Source organism: Anas platyrhynchos, chromosome 19 (assembly GCF_047663525.1).
Source record: "Anas platyrhynchos isolate ZD024472 breed Pekin duck chromosome 19, IASCAAS_PekinDuck_T2T, whole genome shotgun sequence".
Lineage (NCBI taxonomy): Eukaryota > Metazoa > Chordata > Aves > Anseriformes > Anatidae > Anas > Anas platyrhynchos.
The window spans coordinates 120,857-138,407 of record NC_092605.1 but is presented as its reverse complement, the minus strand read 5'-3'; the positions used below and the strand labels follow the sequence as shown (position 1 = coordinate 138,407).

The 17,551-nt window shown below is 37.7% G+C and overlaps 2 protein-coding genes across 7 annotated transcripts in view; one reads left to right on the top strand and one right to left on the bottom strand.

Annotated features, from left to right (window-relative positions):
- The first annotated feature begins 3,135 nt into the window (after positions 1-3,135).
- On the top strand, positions 3,136-10,839 carry SLC16A3 (solute carrier family 16 member 3). The gene is made up of 4 exons (XM_027471539.3): positions 3,136-3,358; positions 3,769-3,912; positions 4,301-5,068; positions 6,281-10,839. Exons 1-4 carry the CDS (start codon positions 3,136-3,138, stop codon positions 6,565-6,567), a joined length of 1,422 nt encoding a protein of 473 aa, XP_027327340.1. The 3' UTR covers positions 6,568-10,839.
- CSNK1D (casein kinase 1 delta) overlaps positions 10,256-17,551 on the bottom strand; it is a 24,489-nt gene continuing 17,193 nt past the window's right edge. For 3 of the 6 annotated variants that reach the window (XM_005011557.6, XM_072025554.1, XM_013092099.5), the window contains one exon: positions 13,978-16,113. In XM_005011557.6, coding sequence (XP_005011614.1) covers positions 16,063-16,113 — 51 coding nt within the window. In that variant the 3' untranslated portion in view covers positions 13,978-16,062. Of the gene's footprint in view, positions 12,361-13,977; positions 16,114-16,255; positions 16,319-17,551 lie in introns of those variants that run through there. The other 3 variants (XR_001185962.5, XM_072025553.1, XM_005011558.6) reach the window with 2 other exon arrangements.

Sequence of the window (17,551 nt, the reverse complement as noted above, 5' to 3'; positions counted from 1 at the left end):
AATTCTTGCCCTTTCTAGCTGCTGCTCTTTATAAAACAAATGTCTTTCTATATATGCACTACAAGCATTGTCACACCAAACCCACCCCTGACCATGCTACCTACAATCACCTCATATTTCCTTCAGACTGTATTAGTTCCCATGGCAACAGCATGAAAACACAGATTTAACTACACTTGCTCCCTTTGTTTCACACATTACCAAAGGAAGAACTCATTTATCATAGAATCATAGAATGGATAGGGTTGGAAGGGACCTTAAAGATCATCAAATTTCAATTCCCCTGCCACAGAGAGGGACATCTTCTACCTGACCAGGTTGCTTAAACCCCATCCAACCTTTCCTTAAATACTTCCAGGGATGGGGCATCCACAGCTTTTCTGGGCAGTTCCATTCCATTTATAATGGAAGGAATCTGGAATAAATACTGGCAATTCTATCACGTCTGTTTGTTTAGATCCTAAAACTCACCGGCAGAGAGCTAAATGTGATCCTTTGCCTCTAAACAGGCCTGAACTAGCAAATACAAAAAGAAAAGCAATCTTTTGCAGTAGTTACCTAAGTAGCCTCAAGAAGCGGAAGGCAATATCCCCATACCAAGCACTGGAAGCAAAATTATAAGAAAAAAAATTGTGCAAATCAACCATGAGCCCATCTCCTCCAGTGCTGGCCCTAGTTTGCACAACCTTACAGAGAAACCTCACTGCTACTTCCTTTTTAGTTCTTCAGAAAGTAAATACAGGCAAGCCTAGTAAGCCACTCTACAACATGATGAAAGGAACAGGATGAAGTGAATTTCCTGCTCTGTATTTAGAGATGTGTTTCGTTTAGCTAAGGTTAGTGGTCTTTTAATTCTGATGTGTTAACATGAGCGATGCATGGATTAAACTAGAAGACCAAGACTAATGTATGAGTGTGTACAAGGTGGCATCTGAGGGTCTGGTATGTTGTTTTATGGTGATTCTTAGTCATACAATGAAAAGAAAAGTAAATGGATGCTACCGTTTCCCATAGCCTTATTTTTATGAAATGCTGGGAGTAGTACATGTTCCCTTATGTCTGCAAGTCTGGCCTTTTCACCATAACAGAAAACAAAACCATCTTAGAGCTTGTTTGTCTTGCATCAGGCAGGGCTGGTAAGTCTCGTCGGCCAGCTGGAACAAAATACTTCGCTTACCGCGTAACCTGCTCTGCTAGGCGCGGAAGAGCACGCGACCGGCCGGTGAGAAGGGTATTTCTACCTGTCCCGAACGAACGGGGCTCCGCGGGCTGCGAGCACTGCACGGGAGCCCCGCGTCAACCCTGCCCGCACGTTCCCGCTGCGCGGCAGGGAAGGCGCGCGGCAGGGCGGAGCGCCGTGCCCGGGTGGCGCGGTCGGCTGCGTCTGCTGCAATTACGGGAGGCGCCCCGCCCGCACGCCCGCCCAGTCACGTCCTTCACGTCTCAGTGCGGCGGCCTCCGGCGCGCGGGCTGCCGTGGAGGCTCGCGACACCGCACGTCGCAGCGGCGGGGTCACGCGGGGTCGCGGCAGCTGGGCCCGCCCCGCGGGCACCGCCCTGTGCCACCGCCGGCGGTCCGTGGCCGGGGATTGGGCCCCAACCGGGGAAGCGCCCCGACAGGCCCGGCCCGACCCGCGCGGCGCCAGGGAGGAAGCGGCTCCGCGCATTCCCTGCTCGGAGACTAGTAGCCTAGTGGAGCCAGAGTGGGAAGGAGCTGGGCCTTCCTCCGGGCCGGGTTTGCGGTGTGCCGGCTGCCGAATTAGCTTCCTGCTCCCCTGGAGAAACTCCGAGAAGCTTTGGCAGTGCTTTGCTGGAAGGAACAAGCGCGCTGCCGAATAGCTTTTGAGGGTGATTTGGCTCAAAAGCCACCTGCCACTGAGATTGTGTGGATGTACTTTACTCTTTGGGTCACATAATTCCTAGCGCATAACGATCACTAGGGAGACCTGTGTTTCTCAAAGCAGAAGCATCCTTTGGTGATGAACATCCTCTCTGATGTGCAACTGTGCTTGCATTCCTCTTTTAGGTAGTGCTATAGAAGAACATTGAGCCAACAGGAGTATTAATCGTCCTTTAAAGAAATTGCCACATTTTATTCACACAAGATTTTATATATAATTTTTCTGAAGTTTCACTTTACAAGTCAAGTCTTCTGTAATAAGGATACCTTACAGAAACTTAATTGATGTGATACCTAATATCATCTCTCTGATGTCTTCACTTAACAATAACACTCTGCCCCTTCAGTATTTTTTTTTTCCTCTTTTAAAGCTTTGTAGCATTTCTGTGTAGCACATAAAAGTCTCACAAGAAAAAAAAATATTTATTAAGGAGCTTGTGGCTACAAATAGAAGGTGTAAAAGATAAGATTCAGTAAATAAAATATTAGAAAATTAAACTGATGCTGTAATAACAACAGTAGAAAGCATTGCCACCAGGCACACATTAAAACCAAACATTGCTGAAGCTACTAACTCTGATCTTCCACAAAAACTGCCCATGCTGATTTTCATTGTACTCTAGCTTAGGTGCTTACTTCATGTGTGGAAACTAATAGCTCATGAAAATTACCAAGAGATGTCCGTCTTTTCAAGATACCTGTGCATCAAGGCTGTATTGTTGACCTCAGAAAATCCATTTGTCCAGTGTTACACAAAACACTTGTGATGTGCTGGGATTTTGCATCCAGGTCTTCTAAGTGAATAGTCCAAGAGTTTCATGTAAAAGGTCAAAAATGACAGACTTTAACACAGTAGTTACATATTTATGAAAGTTGAATACATCACTGAACTGCTGTAATGGCTCTGTTTTTTTCTATGAAATGGTGGTTCAGTTGAAACACAGGCTTGATTTCGGGAGAGCTGTGAAGCGATGTTCATTAAAAATTCTACTGTCTCATTTTTGTGTCATTTTTTGTAGATTAGTAAGCCTTAACGAGGAATAGTTAAAAAGCACTGCATCTTCAAGATTTCTGTTAAAAATAGTCTAATATCTTGTTTGTAACTTTAATTGTAGTGCAGGTTCTGCCTATTTTGGGTAGATAATGGCCCCCAATGTCTGTAAACTGCTTCTTGGAAAATGTTCTTCTGTAAAATGTCTGTTTCTTGTTTCTTAGGGAACACTCTTGAGCTTTGTCATGGGAGCTGTAGTAGCTGATGATGGTCCATCTGGTGTTAAAGCCCCCGATGGAGGCTGGGGCTGGGCTGTCCTTTTTGGCTGTTTTATCATCACAGGATTCTCCTATGCCTTTCCTAAAGCAGTTAGTGTTTTCTTCAAGGAACTTATCCGTGAATTTGGTATTGGATATAGTGACACTGCTTGGATTTCCTCCATTTTATTGGCCATGCTTTATGGAACAGGTAGGTAGTTCTCTGATTTTGAACCATTGTTGCACCATACAATGTTTGTAAATAATACGGCGATTCGCAGTGTGAATCGTGATGGTGTGTCATTACTTGTGTACAAGTAAGGCATTCCAAGAATTATTGTCAAGCACATAAATCCAGAAATTATTTAGGCACATACAGCTTCCATATAAAATTAAATCTCTGTAACTTCGTAACTAAAGGCTCCATAACTAAAGATGATGGAAAAGAAAAATTGCACAACACTGTAAATGGAAAAGATGAAGTATTTGACTCTAGAGAAAGGCACAACCTTCTGGATTGGCCTCAGTGTGGGCAAAGTAAGGAAAGAAATGTGAACTGACGTGAAATCAACTGCAAAAATTGGTTTATCTTAACAACTGTAACTTGGTCTTCTTGCCTAGGTCCACTCTGTAGCGTATGTGTCAATCGCTTTGGCTGTCGCCCTGTCATGCTGGTGGGTGGCCTTTTTGCATCAATGGGAATGGTGATAGCCTCCTTCTGCACAAGCATCGTTCAGATCTATCTAACTGCAGGTGTGATTACTGGTAAGTAATGTGCATGATTGAAAATGACTTAACTAATGTGTTTGCTTTAGGCTGAAGTTTCATATAAATGACAAATGTCTAAACTATTGGGATCATCTACATGGGCTTTTATAAAGACAGAAGATAAATTTGGATTTTTTAAAAATTATTTTAAATTCGTATTATCTTTTCTGGTATGTTTAATAGCCACTGCTGTTATCAGTGAAGTGAAACTGTAGAGTATAAGAGGAATAGGGGTGAAATACTCTTAAAAATGTTAACTGGGAATTCTTTTGTCCAGTTGAAGAAAAAACAATCTTACACTATGAATCAGAAACCATGCAATTAGTTTTTTTAAAGCAATATTGGAGGGCAATATTGATTTTTTTTTTTGTACATTCTATTACAGGTTTGGGTCTGGCACTTAACTTTCAGCCTTCACTCATCATGTTAAACCGTTACTTTGATAAACGCCGGCCCTTAGCCAATGGGCTGTCTGCTGCTGGGAGCCCAGTGTTTCTTTGTGCCCTTTCACCATTGGGGCAGATACTTCAACATGAGTATGGTTGGAGAGGAGGATTCCTTATACTGGGTGGGATGCTGCTCAACTGTTGTGTATGTGGAGCACTGATGAGACCTTTGGAGCCACCCAAAAAGTCTGACGCTACCAAAGAACCTGCTGAGAAGAAAGCAAAGAAAAAACTTCTGGATTTCAGTGTATTTAAAGATGGTGGCTTTGTAATCTACACACTAGCAGCATCTATCATGGTGCTTGGACTCTTTGTTCCCCCAGTTTTTGTTGTGAGTTATGCCAAGGATTTAGGGTATCAGGACACCAAAGCAGCATTTCTTCTGACTATTCTGGGATTCATTGATATTTTTGCTCGGCCTATTTGTGGAATGGTAGCTGGTCTCAAGTGGGTTAGACCACGCTGTGTCTACCTCTTCAGTTTTGCTATGATTTTTAATGGCTTTACAGATCTCATGGGTTCTATGTCTGTTGATTATGGTGGCCTGGTGGTCTTTTGCATTTTCTTTGGCATTTCTTATGGAATGGTAGGTGCTCTTCAGTTTGAAGTTCTCATGGCTATTGTTGGTACCCAGAAGTTTTCCAGTGCCATTGGTTTAGTGCTCCTGGCAGAAGCTATGGCTGTTCTAATTGGCCCACCATCAGCAGGTAAGTATTCAATTCCAGCATTCAAAATCATTTGTTACATCTATTTACACAAATTGTATGATAAAGGAGAAAAAAGACAAAATGAGGCACTCAAGAAGTGCATATTTTACTCATATTTGCACATGCTAACACAACTTTCTGCAGCTGCAATCAGAAACATTCCAAAACAGAGCGGGATGATCCTTCTTGGATCTACTTCAGGATTGGTTAAATTGCCATCTGGAGATGCTGCTCTTTCTTCCCTCTAAGCATGAACTGGACCTCTTATTAGATGGCATTGTATGAGATGAGTTTCACACAGAGTGAATAAATTTGATGAAGTTCAGACCTCTTTGGATTTGGAATTGAGTGTGAAACCTGTCAATTTTTGTTGGAAAGTACTAGGATAGATTCTGTATAACCATGGTAGATTTGAAGGAGGAAAAGCTTCAGAAGATAAAGAGGAAAAAAACTTAAAGGGGAAAACCTCAGGAAGGTAGATTGACTGCTTCTGCTGCACGTCTCACAACCCAAGGATAAGGGAACATTGCAAAATATTATTTTACCATAATTTGAATCCAAAATCACTTCATTATTAAAGTACATAAATTTAACAGACACTGTACTGCAAATAACAACACTTCAGTGTCATAGAATGTTTAGTGTTTACACCAGACACTGAAAACCACCTATTGTCTTTGTTGTGACAGAATGCTTTATGGAAAAAACAGTACTGTGCTTTGCTTCCTCTGATCTTCAGATTTAAAGGGAAACTTTCTTCACATCCTTTCTCCTCTTCTTTCACCTTCACTCAGTCTCGTGAAAATCTGGCTAAAGCATCAGAAGTAGTCAGTTACCCCAGGCCGCCTATTAAATGAGACTTGCATTTTAGCAGGCCATTTGACTCCACAGACATTTTCACTGCCTGCGTAGAAAGGAAGGTGGGAGAGGAAGCTGACCGTACAGATTCTGGCCATGGATTTTGATCTGAAATATGTGACACTTGTCTCATCTCCTGCATATGAAGACGATGCTGGTTTTATTTCAGCTGAATTGCATGATACTGTGTGTGTGAAAAATATTTTGTTATGAGGTTGTTAAAGTGCTATTTCAAAAACTTGGTTATAGTTATGGTACTTCTAGGCAGGAGACATTTAAATTTTTAAAATACAGAGAAAAAATCTTTGCAATATAATCACTTTTGTCATTTACCTGGAATATTGTCTTTTTCAGGAAAACTCTTGGATGTAACACGGAGGTACATGTTTGTTTTTATTATTGCTGGAATTGAAGTTACCACCTCAGCACTTGTATTGGCCTTGGGAAATTTCTTCTGCATTAAGAAAAAATCAGAAGAACCACATACAAAAGAAGCAGCAGCAGAAAGAGAGGAACTAAACAAATCTGAAGACAAAACTCCTGAAGATGCCAAGGTGGACTCTATTGAAGTGGAACAGTTTCTAAAAGATGAGCCTGAAAAAAATGGCGAAGTTGTAACTAACCCAGAAACCTGTGTGTGAGTGTGGCAGAAAATTGACAAAGTCTTTAGAAGAGAGTCAAAGATTTTCAATGCTATTTATTTTAGAAATAGAACTAGTTTAGGGCTGGGCCATCTGCTTTATTAACTGGAGGACAGTCAGCTGATGAAGTCTCTCTGAGAGCTGTTTTATTAGACAACCTGTTACCAGAAAATTAGCTTTATCGGTAAAAGGTGAAACGGTGTGGTTATACTTTTTATGTAAACTAAAAGGCTTTTATAAACACAAGTAGAATCTTGCTATGCATCACCAGAAACTGTTCACTTGTAAGAGATGTAGGAAGGATATATCTTAAAAAAAGTGGCACTGTATGTATGCTTTCAGACAATATGGATGAAATTGCTGTGTTGTGCAGCTAAATGTAACTTCCCTTGCAGTGTTCTTTGTGAAGGAGAAAGAGTTTGAGATGGAGAAAAATCTCAGGAACTTAAAAGGTCTCCATTACGTCTTTGAATTTCTTACTTTTTTAGATTCTCAGATTAATTGGCTCAACCCTAATATAATTTTTTATATATCTGTTACTTTGATTTATTCCAGCGTATTTCTCTGAGGTTTGTCTAAATACGTAATCTTTGTAATTATCATCTGGAAACTGTACGCAGAAAGGTACATTGCTGAATACTGTCTTCAGCAGATTACACAAGTGATATTCCTAGGTAATGCTGAAAGAAAAAACGAGCAGATTCAATCCCAACAGACAATAAGCAAAGTTAACCTCCATTCACGTACAGTTTTCAGTACAGTTTCCCTGTAACATTTGAAAATATTACAAGTAATATCCAGAAGATGGAAATTAGGTTTTCTAGACTCTTCTGAAAGAGTATCCATTATGTATATAAAAGAAACATTTTACGTGTCCAGATCACATATAACAAGATAGATATACGTTTGTTAACTGAGGGAAAAGGTTGAGACTACTTTGAAACATGTTAGCTATCTTTGAAATGCAATGTTAGCAACATAGGAAGGACTTAACATTTTTTTTTTTTTTAAATTTGGATTATTTTATTTTTATCCCACTTCCCTATCCTTTTGCTTAATCTGTAGAAGTTCAGGGTGCCATTCTTGTTGTTTGAAGAAACATCGTGCAACTGTTGATCACATTTATGACAGCACTGCATAGGAGCCCATCAAGAATGGGGTCTGCTCTACTACTTGTTCATTGCACAAACAGCACAGGGAGGCTGTACAGTCCTTAAAATTCTAACAGTGCATGAAGAGGAAACACAAAGAGATCAGACAAGGTAGTGACAGCAGATTTGAAAGAGAAAAGATTCATTGTCAAGACTTTGGATTGGGAAGAAAGGTAAAAGGAAGGCATTCTGCATTTTCCACTTTTTTTTCCCCTACCAAATACATAGAAGAAATGTCATCTACGAAATCATGCTACTTCAACCCAACTTTCAGATATGTTTATAAAAAGCTCTGTAGGGTTTGTGACTGCAGTAACACTCTTCAAAACAGGCTTACTTGTAATGGATTCAGTTGTTCTTCTTGATAGCAGGAACATTGGCTTTGATGTTCCACATCTCTTATTAATTAAAATATGTAAGATACTAATCCCTAAACCTCTGTATCCCTGCATAACAAAGTAACATCATTAGTTGTCTCATACTTTTATCATTTTAGCAGAAACACAGAGTAAAACTAAGGAAGGCCCCAAACCATTAACCATTCCCTAATTTATTTTGCATACCAGCTTCCACTCTGGTAATTTTTTCAAAATGGTTTTGCATTGTTAGGACAAATTTGCACAGAAATTGAAATCTTAGGATCATGTTCTCCTCTCCCGCCCGCCCCCTTTGGACTGATCTTAAATGGAAATGGATGCTGTACTGAACTAAAAGGTTTATATTACATATAGGACATTAAAACTTTTTTTTTAATATATATTTCCTATTTATCAGCAGAAATTGCACTGGCATGTCCAAGGCATCAGAATTTAGTCCTACAACTTAGTTCCAGTTTGCCAAAGATTAAATCAGCACTTGGAATACTACTCTGCTAGCCCCAGAAGGTCACCATGTCAAAGGGCAAGACGAAAATGGAAACCACAGAGCCTGTTTCAGATGATACAGTAAGGCCCAATGCAGCTTGCAGATTTAAGTTTTGCATTGCATTTCAAAATGTAAAAACTAGAAACCTTCCAAATGTGAATGCAGATTCTGAAATAGTCATTTTTGTCCTATTATGGGTTTTGATCACCAAATTTCTTTGCTATACTGTTATCACGGAACTAAATAGTTGTTTCTGTGACCTTAGGGTTTGATAATTTTAAATACATTCTGCAGGAATTGGGACTTGATGATCCTTGTAGTCCCTTCCAAATCAGGATATTCTGTTATTCCAGATACAGATTTTAAGTTCTATAAAATTTTGGCTTATACTGACTTCATGGACTATGTTTCATTTTCCGTAGGTAACTTCACTGTTAAGATGGAAACCAGAAATGTTAAGTTACACTTTTACATGACTGGGGCAGATGAGGGAGCTATTAAGACAAGGGAAAAACATTTCAGCAAGATCCCTTAAAAGCATGTACCCCAACTGCTTCTACAGCCATGGCCACAAAGGCCTCTATATTGAGCTCCTCCTCCCCCCCCGATATAAAAAAAATAAAAAAATAAAAGCACCAATTCATTAGACTCCTAGTGCTACCTAAGAACAGCTAGAAACTTACATACAGAAGGAGAAGATTGTATCTGAATCCCTTTCTCTTGGCAAGATAAGCCGGCTTCTCATTAATTTTATTCTGCTTATAAATGCACAAAAAATTGCTTTTAAACCCTTCCAGGTATTTTTGGTACAGTACTTCTTTAATCTCAACTCCGTAGAGATGCAAATCCCATATGTGCAATTTGTGAGACGTGCTCTTTCATTTATTTTGAGAATGGGGGTGGTCGGAGTCAGAAAGCATTGCTAAAGAGAACAATTGCTTGGAGGCACAAACAGAATAGTGCTGTGCAACATAGATGTAGATGAACCTTTGTTCATCCTTCACCTATTAAAAATGTTGAGACTTGAAAACCGAAAAGAAAGGTTGGAAGGCAGGTAATTGTACAACTGAATTACCTAACATTTCAGCAACATGCTAAGTTGCTCTTGCATCTGCTACTGGTACATATATAATTTTTTTTTACATATAGTTTTGGAATCTATTTAAGAAGTCTGTAAGAGAAACAACTGAAATCCAAGATGAAAAAATATCTAACTAGTATAATACAAAACAGATGAAGAACTATTTTCACAGATTATTTATCTGAAACTAACGAACAGCCTCTTAATGCACAGGCTAGCATAATGCTAAATGTTTTTTAGATCTCTGTATATTCTATAAATTGTGAGCTATAGGAATTATGGTTAAAATATTCTATGCTTGATCATATAATGGATCTTAGGCCCATAATTTCTTAATACAAAAAGAGGGTGTGCGTATACATGCCTGTAACACAGAATATATCAACAGGTGAGCACGTATGTATGTATGTATCAAACATGCAGAATACAAAGTAGAGTGGAAAAGAGATCTGTTTACTGGACAATGAGCAATCCATAGTTAAAACTATTTTATTCTTTCTCCTACACAAACATAAGTTTACTTTTTATTGTTATTGTTACTTCTCAATAAAAGATCTTGATCAGAACCCACAAGATCCCTGCTGAACTAAAAATCTTGAAGTCATGGAGCTTTCTGTTTAAAATCTCAGTCTATTTTTTTTTTTTTTGTCTTTATATACATTACAGCAAGTCTTCAGTAGTACCAGCTGCTATAGCACCTAGTTCCCTTAAGCTGAGAATTGAGATAGTATGAAAGACTGGACAGTTCTTGTGCTTGTTAGTATTAAATCCCACCCAAACAAGTGTTAGGTGATGTAACATCATTCTCTAAGAAGAAATGAAAAGATTCCAAAAATCAAGCGCTCACAACTTAAAAATTAAATTCCCAAGTACACTCATATATGTACCTTTGTTACCTGCCAAAGAAAATTTTAAATTTTGTAGGCAATCATAAACAGAGGGTTTTCAGGAGCATGCAAACTCTTAGATTTTAGATGGTAAGTACTGATTTATGCATGCCTGTCTGTCTCTCTGCTACTGTTTTCTTGGGGATTATGGGAGTACACTTCAGTTTTGTGCAAGTAAGATGACATTTTATTTCCTGTTAATGCACTTTAATGTTATATGTACATTTATACCTAGATTTGTTTTATGCTTTTCTAGTAAACAGTTGCAAATATAGTGAATAAATATTTATTTGGTTGTCTATAACTGTGGATGTGAGAAAAAAAGCTTAGAAAAAAAATACCATTAATGCCCAGATTTGGAAATTGGGTTCCGTTTGCACATGCTCACATAGCCATACAAATGCAGTGTGCTTACAGAGAAAAATAAAATTAACAGGAAACAGCAAGCTGTCAGGCAGACAGAATTTGATGTCTGCAAGGGGACTGCTTTTGCAATGACTCAGAGTTTGACCACTTCTAAAATGGAAAAGGGCTTCCTTCTGCAAATGATTCTGAAGATCACTTTTAAGCATCAACTTATTTAAAATAATAGCTATTAATTTTGTGGTGCTTCACTTAGGAGTTTTTGTCCTCTACAGAGTGCTCCAGGTTGCATTTGCAGGTGAAGTTTTACAAGCTGCTTTGACTTATAAAGCCCTCAATATTTTGAGTACTGACCTGTCAGTAAGTTGTCTTTATCATCAAGTGATACCGTTTAGCATGCTCTTTAGAACTTGAAAGCTCCTAAAAAAATATTGCCTCATAATGTATTTAACTTGGTATTTTTTGGATACCGAGCTGAGATGCCTCCTCAAAGTATATTTTCAAAGCTGCACATATGTGCATCAAAATCACAGTCTCTTCAATGCAGTAAGAGAAGCATTTTGCTATTTAGAAGCATGGATACTTGGGAAGTTTACATCTATTTGTGCCTAACACTAAGCATCTCTGCTGAGCAAACTGGGAAAAATCTCTTCAAGTTCATCTTCAAAAGTTTCTGCGTATTTACACTTTGGAGATCCTAAGTCTAGTTTACATAAAATGTACATTTGAATAAATGCATGATTACTTTTTTTTTTTTAATTATTTCTTTTTTTTTAGTTTAGTCAAAAGTGGTACGACTTAAGGTTTAATCAAATACCTCGCTACCTTACCGGCCAGCTCAAGCCATGTCCTACTACAAGAATTAATGTTATTGGGTGGACCAAAATGACAGACTTCAATAGCACGCAGTCACAGCACATCCTTGTGAAGGAAAACCACAGTTTATCTTTGCATCTGGTATTCTCTGAAGTCTGAAACGAGTCCAGCCATTCACCGTGGAGGAAAATGGGCATGATCTGAACTGCACTGCTTTTGTTCCCTGCAGCTGGACCCAAAACAAGAAGCCTGAAGGAAGGTGATCTGCTGATATCCGAAGAGTAAACAACTTTGACAATAGCAGAGGCATTGCATATGAGAAGCAAAAGATTTGGAATACATATCTTAACATATCTTCTCAGTATTTCTGACACAGAGCTACTCTTTGTGGTAGTAGGAAGAATGTGCATCTACTGCAAAAGTAGGAGCTCTTAAGATCTTCTGGTGACCTGGTCTGTGAGATCAGTGATCCTGCACTTGTCTGAGAAAGTATGGAAAGTTAGAGGTAAACAGAGTAAAAAGCTACTTACCTCTAGTTATATGCCGTTTGTTCTTGGACCAATCTCAATACCTGCTTCATCATCTCAGCAACATTCTATCTGGCAAGTTCCTCATAAGTCCTAGATGAATGCTTCAGAACATTAAGAAATGAGGATAGCTCTTGCCCTTCTGACTCTTTGCCTACCACCGTTTCAGCTGTTTAAATGTTTTCAGTGGAAAACTCTGAAGCCAATGAAGAAGTGCGTCTGAACTTCAATATTTAAAAATCTTAAATAGAAAAAGTCTTTTTAGTCTTACTGAAAAAAATTGCATAAAATCAACTGGTTGACAATGTCAGACAAACTTAAAATACAATTTACAGTGGGAACAGAGATACATCTGTCTGGGGTCTTTCAAGAAAAAACCTGCATGACCTCAAAACCCTGTGACTCCTTAAGGATTATGGGAAATACTAGGGGCACTGCATTGACTTTGTGCCTTTAACACTTGCAGGTCTGAACCAAGATGAGGACTGTAGTTAAACTAAATGTTTGGTCTGGTTATGCAATCGGGACTACACACCTTCTTCCCAGTCCATAACATACCAAATGATTTCTCTGTTCCACTTTCACCAATCCCTCTCCACCCTCCTCAAGTATCTTGAATTGGTCACAGGAGACAAAGACACAGTAGACGTGCTTAATGCTTTAGGATGGTACACACAAATTTCCCCTTTTCCACATTCCTATTTGTTCATTATGTTTTTACTTCTTATGGCTAGATCCTACCCATACCTTTTGGTCAAGAATTTTCCCAAATTTAAGTGCAGAAATGTTTTATTATTAACCTGTCTTATCCAGTGAATTGTAGGAACTACTCTGTGGAGAAGATACTCTGATGCAAGATTAAGTTCACTGGGGATTACACTTCCTCACAACTGGATTAAATTTAGATTTCTGACCATATGGCTCAGTACTATTAATAGAACAGAAACATTGTTTGTTTTCGCTTAGTATTTTCTATATATGAAATGAGTAACATTAAGAGAAGCTTAAAAGTTAAGGCATAGGACTTATTTTCAATTATTTTCAAGGTACTTATAACACAAAGAATTCAGGGATTTTCTAACCATTATGATTAAGTACAACTGCATTACATGTGAAATTTCCCACATAAAAACACATAGACAGTTTTAAATAAAAAATGTGAAGGTAGAATAAATATCCTTCCGGCTTTTAAAGGCATACGAATCAGAAACAGTAATTTTGAAGGTACGTGTGCCCTCAGATTTTGAATAGACTTTTGAGGATTACATACCAAAAGCCGGTAATGTTATCATACAAGGCTTTGTATATAGAGCTCAGCATTTCTTATTGCTTTTTTCCAGCTCTTATAACAGATCAAGTCTCAACAGCAATTCTCTTTCCATACTTCCTCTCAATACAATGTATTACTTGATAAATTATATTATTTAAAAAAAAAAAAAAAAAGACCCACAGAAGAAGTAATATCCAACCAAAAACGTTTACCTTTATAGAGACAAAAGACATGCTCTTTCTGAGCAAAGCAATTAATGTCTTTCTTCTCTTTGTTCCTGCATACCCCAGCTGCTGCAATCTAACCATGACTACTTAAATCCTGTCATCATTTCTTCAAATGTTTGGAATTGACAATGTTCTTTATATGTACAGAAACGCATTACAAAAAGAGTAATACAAAAGTTACACCAAGTAAAGAGTCATTGTAAGTAAGTTACACCAAAGAAGAATAGAAGTCATTATGAATGTATTTACACAATTGTTAAAGTACACAAATACAGTGGTAGTACAAATGAAGTGCTCTGAGATACTGGTTTCCAATACACAGGTTTATACAGACAGTCCAACTATTTTCCACATGATGGGATTTTAACTATTATGAAGGACAAAAATTGCCCACAACTGAGTACAATTCTAGAAGTCTGCAATCAACTTTTAAGTATAGCACAGCAATCTAATGTTCCAGATACAGAGAGAATAAAGAGGCAGCCTTTGTAAGTCCCTCTAACAGTACATTATTAAACACAGATATTTACAAGGAAAGCACAGTGAAGTGTAAAACTGTTCAAATGGTAGTGCACATGCCTAAAATACTGAAGTTTATAGTGACTGAGGAAATAATTCTCTATTGCAAACTTATCCATGGATTAAACTCTTAAGCTCTTCCACTGTAATCTCCAAGACAAGTTTCCCCTGTCAGATCCAGAGTACACACAAGCAAATACTTAATGTCACAAAGACATCCAAAGAAAAATGACTGATATCTAACATGTGGACTTTTTTTCTTTGGGGAAGGAGGAATCTGCAAACTTTGAAACAATAAAAATTACTCTTCATAAAACTCTTAAGACCAGTAATCCTTTAAAATTTTTTAGGCAAGGAAGAATTTCTCAAAACAACTAACTGTTCAAGCAAACTCTGCATACGTACTTTCATTTCCAACACAGAACTTTCCATTACCTCTTTGATACTAGCGTAAAGAGCGTTTCTGATAGTGGTCCAATTACTACATGGACAACGTAACTATTTTTAGTTTATGAGACCGTTTACTGTAACAAAAAAATATAAAGTATTTCCCATATTCCATATGGACATTTGCTAACAACACCTGCAACATTCTTTTGGACAACGTGAGTCATTCATTCTTAAGCTAATGGCTAATGATTCTGGAAGTACTCACGTAGAATACAGTTAGGAATTAAATATGGTATGCACCTGAGTTTTAAGTTTTCTGGATTTCATAACAAGAACACTTTTTCACTTTTTTTTTTAATTTTAGAATTCCTTGAGTCTTGGCATGAAACAGAAGGCCTGAATCATCATCATCTTTTTTTTTTTTTTTTGAACATGTAGATGCTGGATGAAATGTGCAAATTCACTAGACTCAGTGGCAACATGCATTGTCCACTTACAGTACTCTCCAAGCTAACCAGCCTCAGAGTGCAGGAAACAAAATTTTACCAGTAAAACCAGTATTTGAAACAATCCATTTAAATGCCAGTGTCTTTCACTTTGTTCTTCACATACTTAAAAAAAAAAAATAAAAAAAAAATCAACTTTTACCATCTATGCTATACTTTGACTCTCTACAGGGTCTTGAGTTCTCTTTTATGCAAAAGAATTAATATTAAAAACTCCTCTGTGTTACATGGAAATGTTTAGTGTGAACGAAGACAACAAACAGTAAAGTAAAACTCTTAACAGTTTTAAAAATTTTGTGAGAAAAACTTCTCAGTCAGAATAAGACCATACAAATAAGTGAACAGTTTAAATACAGTCAGATGATTTTGATTCCTTTACATGCTCCCTGCCAGACTAAATTTTTTAAACAAAAAATTTCAAGTCATTGTCTTCAGTTTAGGACTGTTTATATTCTACATTTTTAAATCAGAGAAAAGCAAGAGATTTTTACAGAGAATTAACCCAATAATTTTAGCAAAATGATACAAAAACTTTCTTAAACCAAGTAAAAGATTTATAGTTACAGTAGAATAATAAAAAGGGGATAAAGTCTGCCGCCTGTGGAGGGAAAACTGAAATGGCCATCCAGTAACAGGCGGTCAACTCTGTAAACCATCTTTCTTTTCCAGCCCTGTTACCACAGGGTTCTCTTAAGGTCACTGGGTTTCTGGCAAAAGCGTCCTGTAATGGCAGCTGCTGGAGTCTGTCCATGTTCCTCCAAGTGCCTTTTAAGTCACATGGAGAACTCCAGTTGTATTGTTTCCACTCTAGTTTAGGGTATTTTTGCTAGTAAAGCCATTGATAACATAGGAGATCAGCCATGCATTATCTGCCCTCCATGGCAAAATAAATTTTCATCGGTGCACAGTGGACTGAAGAACACTGGTAGTTACCCGAGCAGGAATCTACCAAAGCCAAAAACAAGAAAACATCAGCACAAATCCTTCTAGTTAACATACAAGTGGCTCTCAAAGTACTTCGAAATATTTTGTTGTGAAAAGTGAGTGAATTTATAATCCAATGAGCTACATAATGTTTCACACCCACCTGTAGCTACATGAAGTTCCCTGTATTTTCCTCCTTTATTAGAAGTTAACATGGAAAATTCACCTTTCCAGCCAGAGGAGATGTTTTGAAGAAAAGTAAACAGAACATAAACATGCATAGAAGAAAGAACAAACCATATGAAAACACTACCAATGTGTAGAAATATACTAAATGAATAATAAAGCTTGGGAAAAAAGTCCCAATCAGAGGGTAAAAACCAATTGCTCTCAATAGCTTTTCAATTATCATGGAACATTTTGTTAAAAGACACTGCACAAATTTTTGTAGCTTGACCTATTTCAGTAACAGCATAATACTATTCCAATATCACTTTTACACATCGCTGCAATTTAAGAACCAAGAAATGCCTAAATGGCGGAATCAATCTTCAGTATCAATTTAAATTGTAAACAGCTACAAATAGTAACATATACAGTAAAAGCCAAAAAATGCAGACACAATCCTAAGCAGACTAGAATTTGGACTTCTCCCACACAAGCTTTTCAGTGCAAAGCTTTTTTTTTTTTTTCTTTAAAAATTATTTTTAATTTTATTTTCAAATATGGTCTGTTAATCGGAATTTAAAATGTTAAGCTGTAATTTACAGTTTGACCTTTTTAACGTTAAAACTGTTTAAGAAGCAGCTTGTGCACAGTCAGCCAAGCACACAAAGCAGGAGGAGAAAACAGAAGAGGAACAGCAGGATTCTTCAATTAGAGATACAGGATTAGTGCAAGCTTAGGCTTTATATAGGAAGTAAGGTTGGCAGATGGAGTTATACAACAGAATTTACTAAGGAACAGAATCTCATGACCTTTTTTAAAGCAAGAAGCAAAGCAAAGAAGCTCTTGAAATACTTAAGAAAGCATCCTTCAGCTATCAAAGTTCAGATTCCAGATAAAACTTGTTATTTCTCTGATGAAACCTGTTAATGCCAAAAGCAGAATGGACTAAAAAGCTGAAAGCTGCACACAGAAAGGCAGGAACTTCTACTACACTGAACAATGGAAAGGAGTTCTGATTACCCAAATCCAAGTCTGTCTGTCTCTAAGATGCTCACGTGTCAAACAATTCGCATTAGTATCTGAGTATTTTAAAAATGATAGCTTTTAAGAAACGGAGAGGAATATAAAACAGTGAAAAATGAGATACTGCTGTGGTAGAACATTTCATTCACGACAAGGCAGAGCCTTGTCTGAGTAATATAGTTAACTGATTCTTCATATAAGCATTTTGCTTTTACAGTTCTGAAGCTGATCTGTTTTTGAATGGATGACACACAGCTGCATAAACATC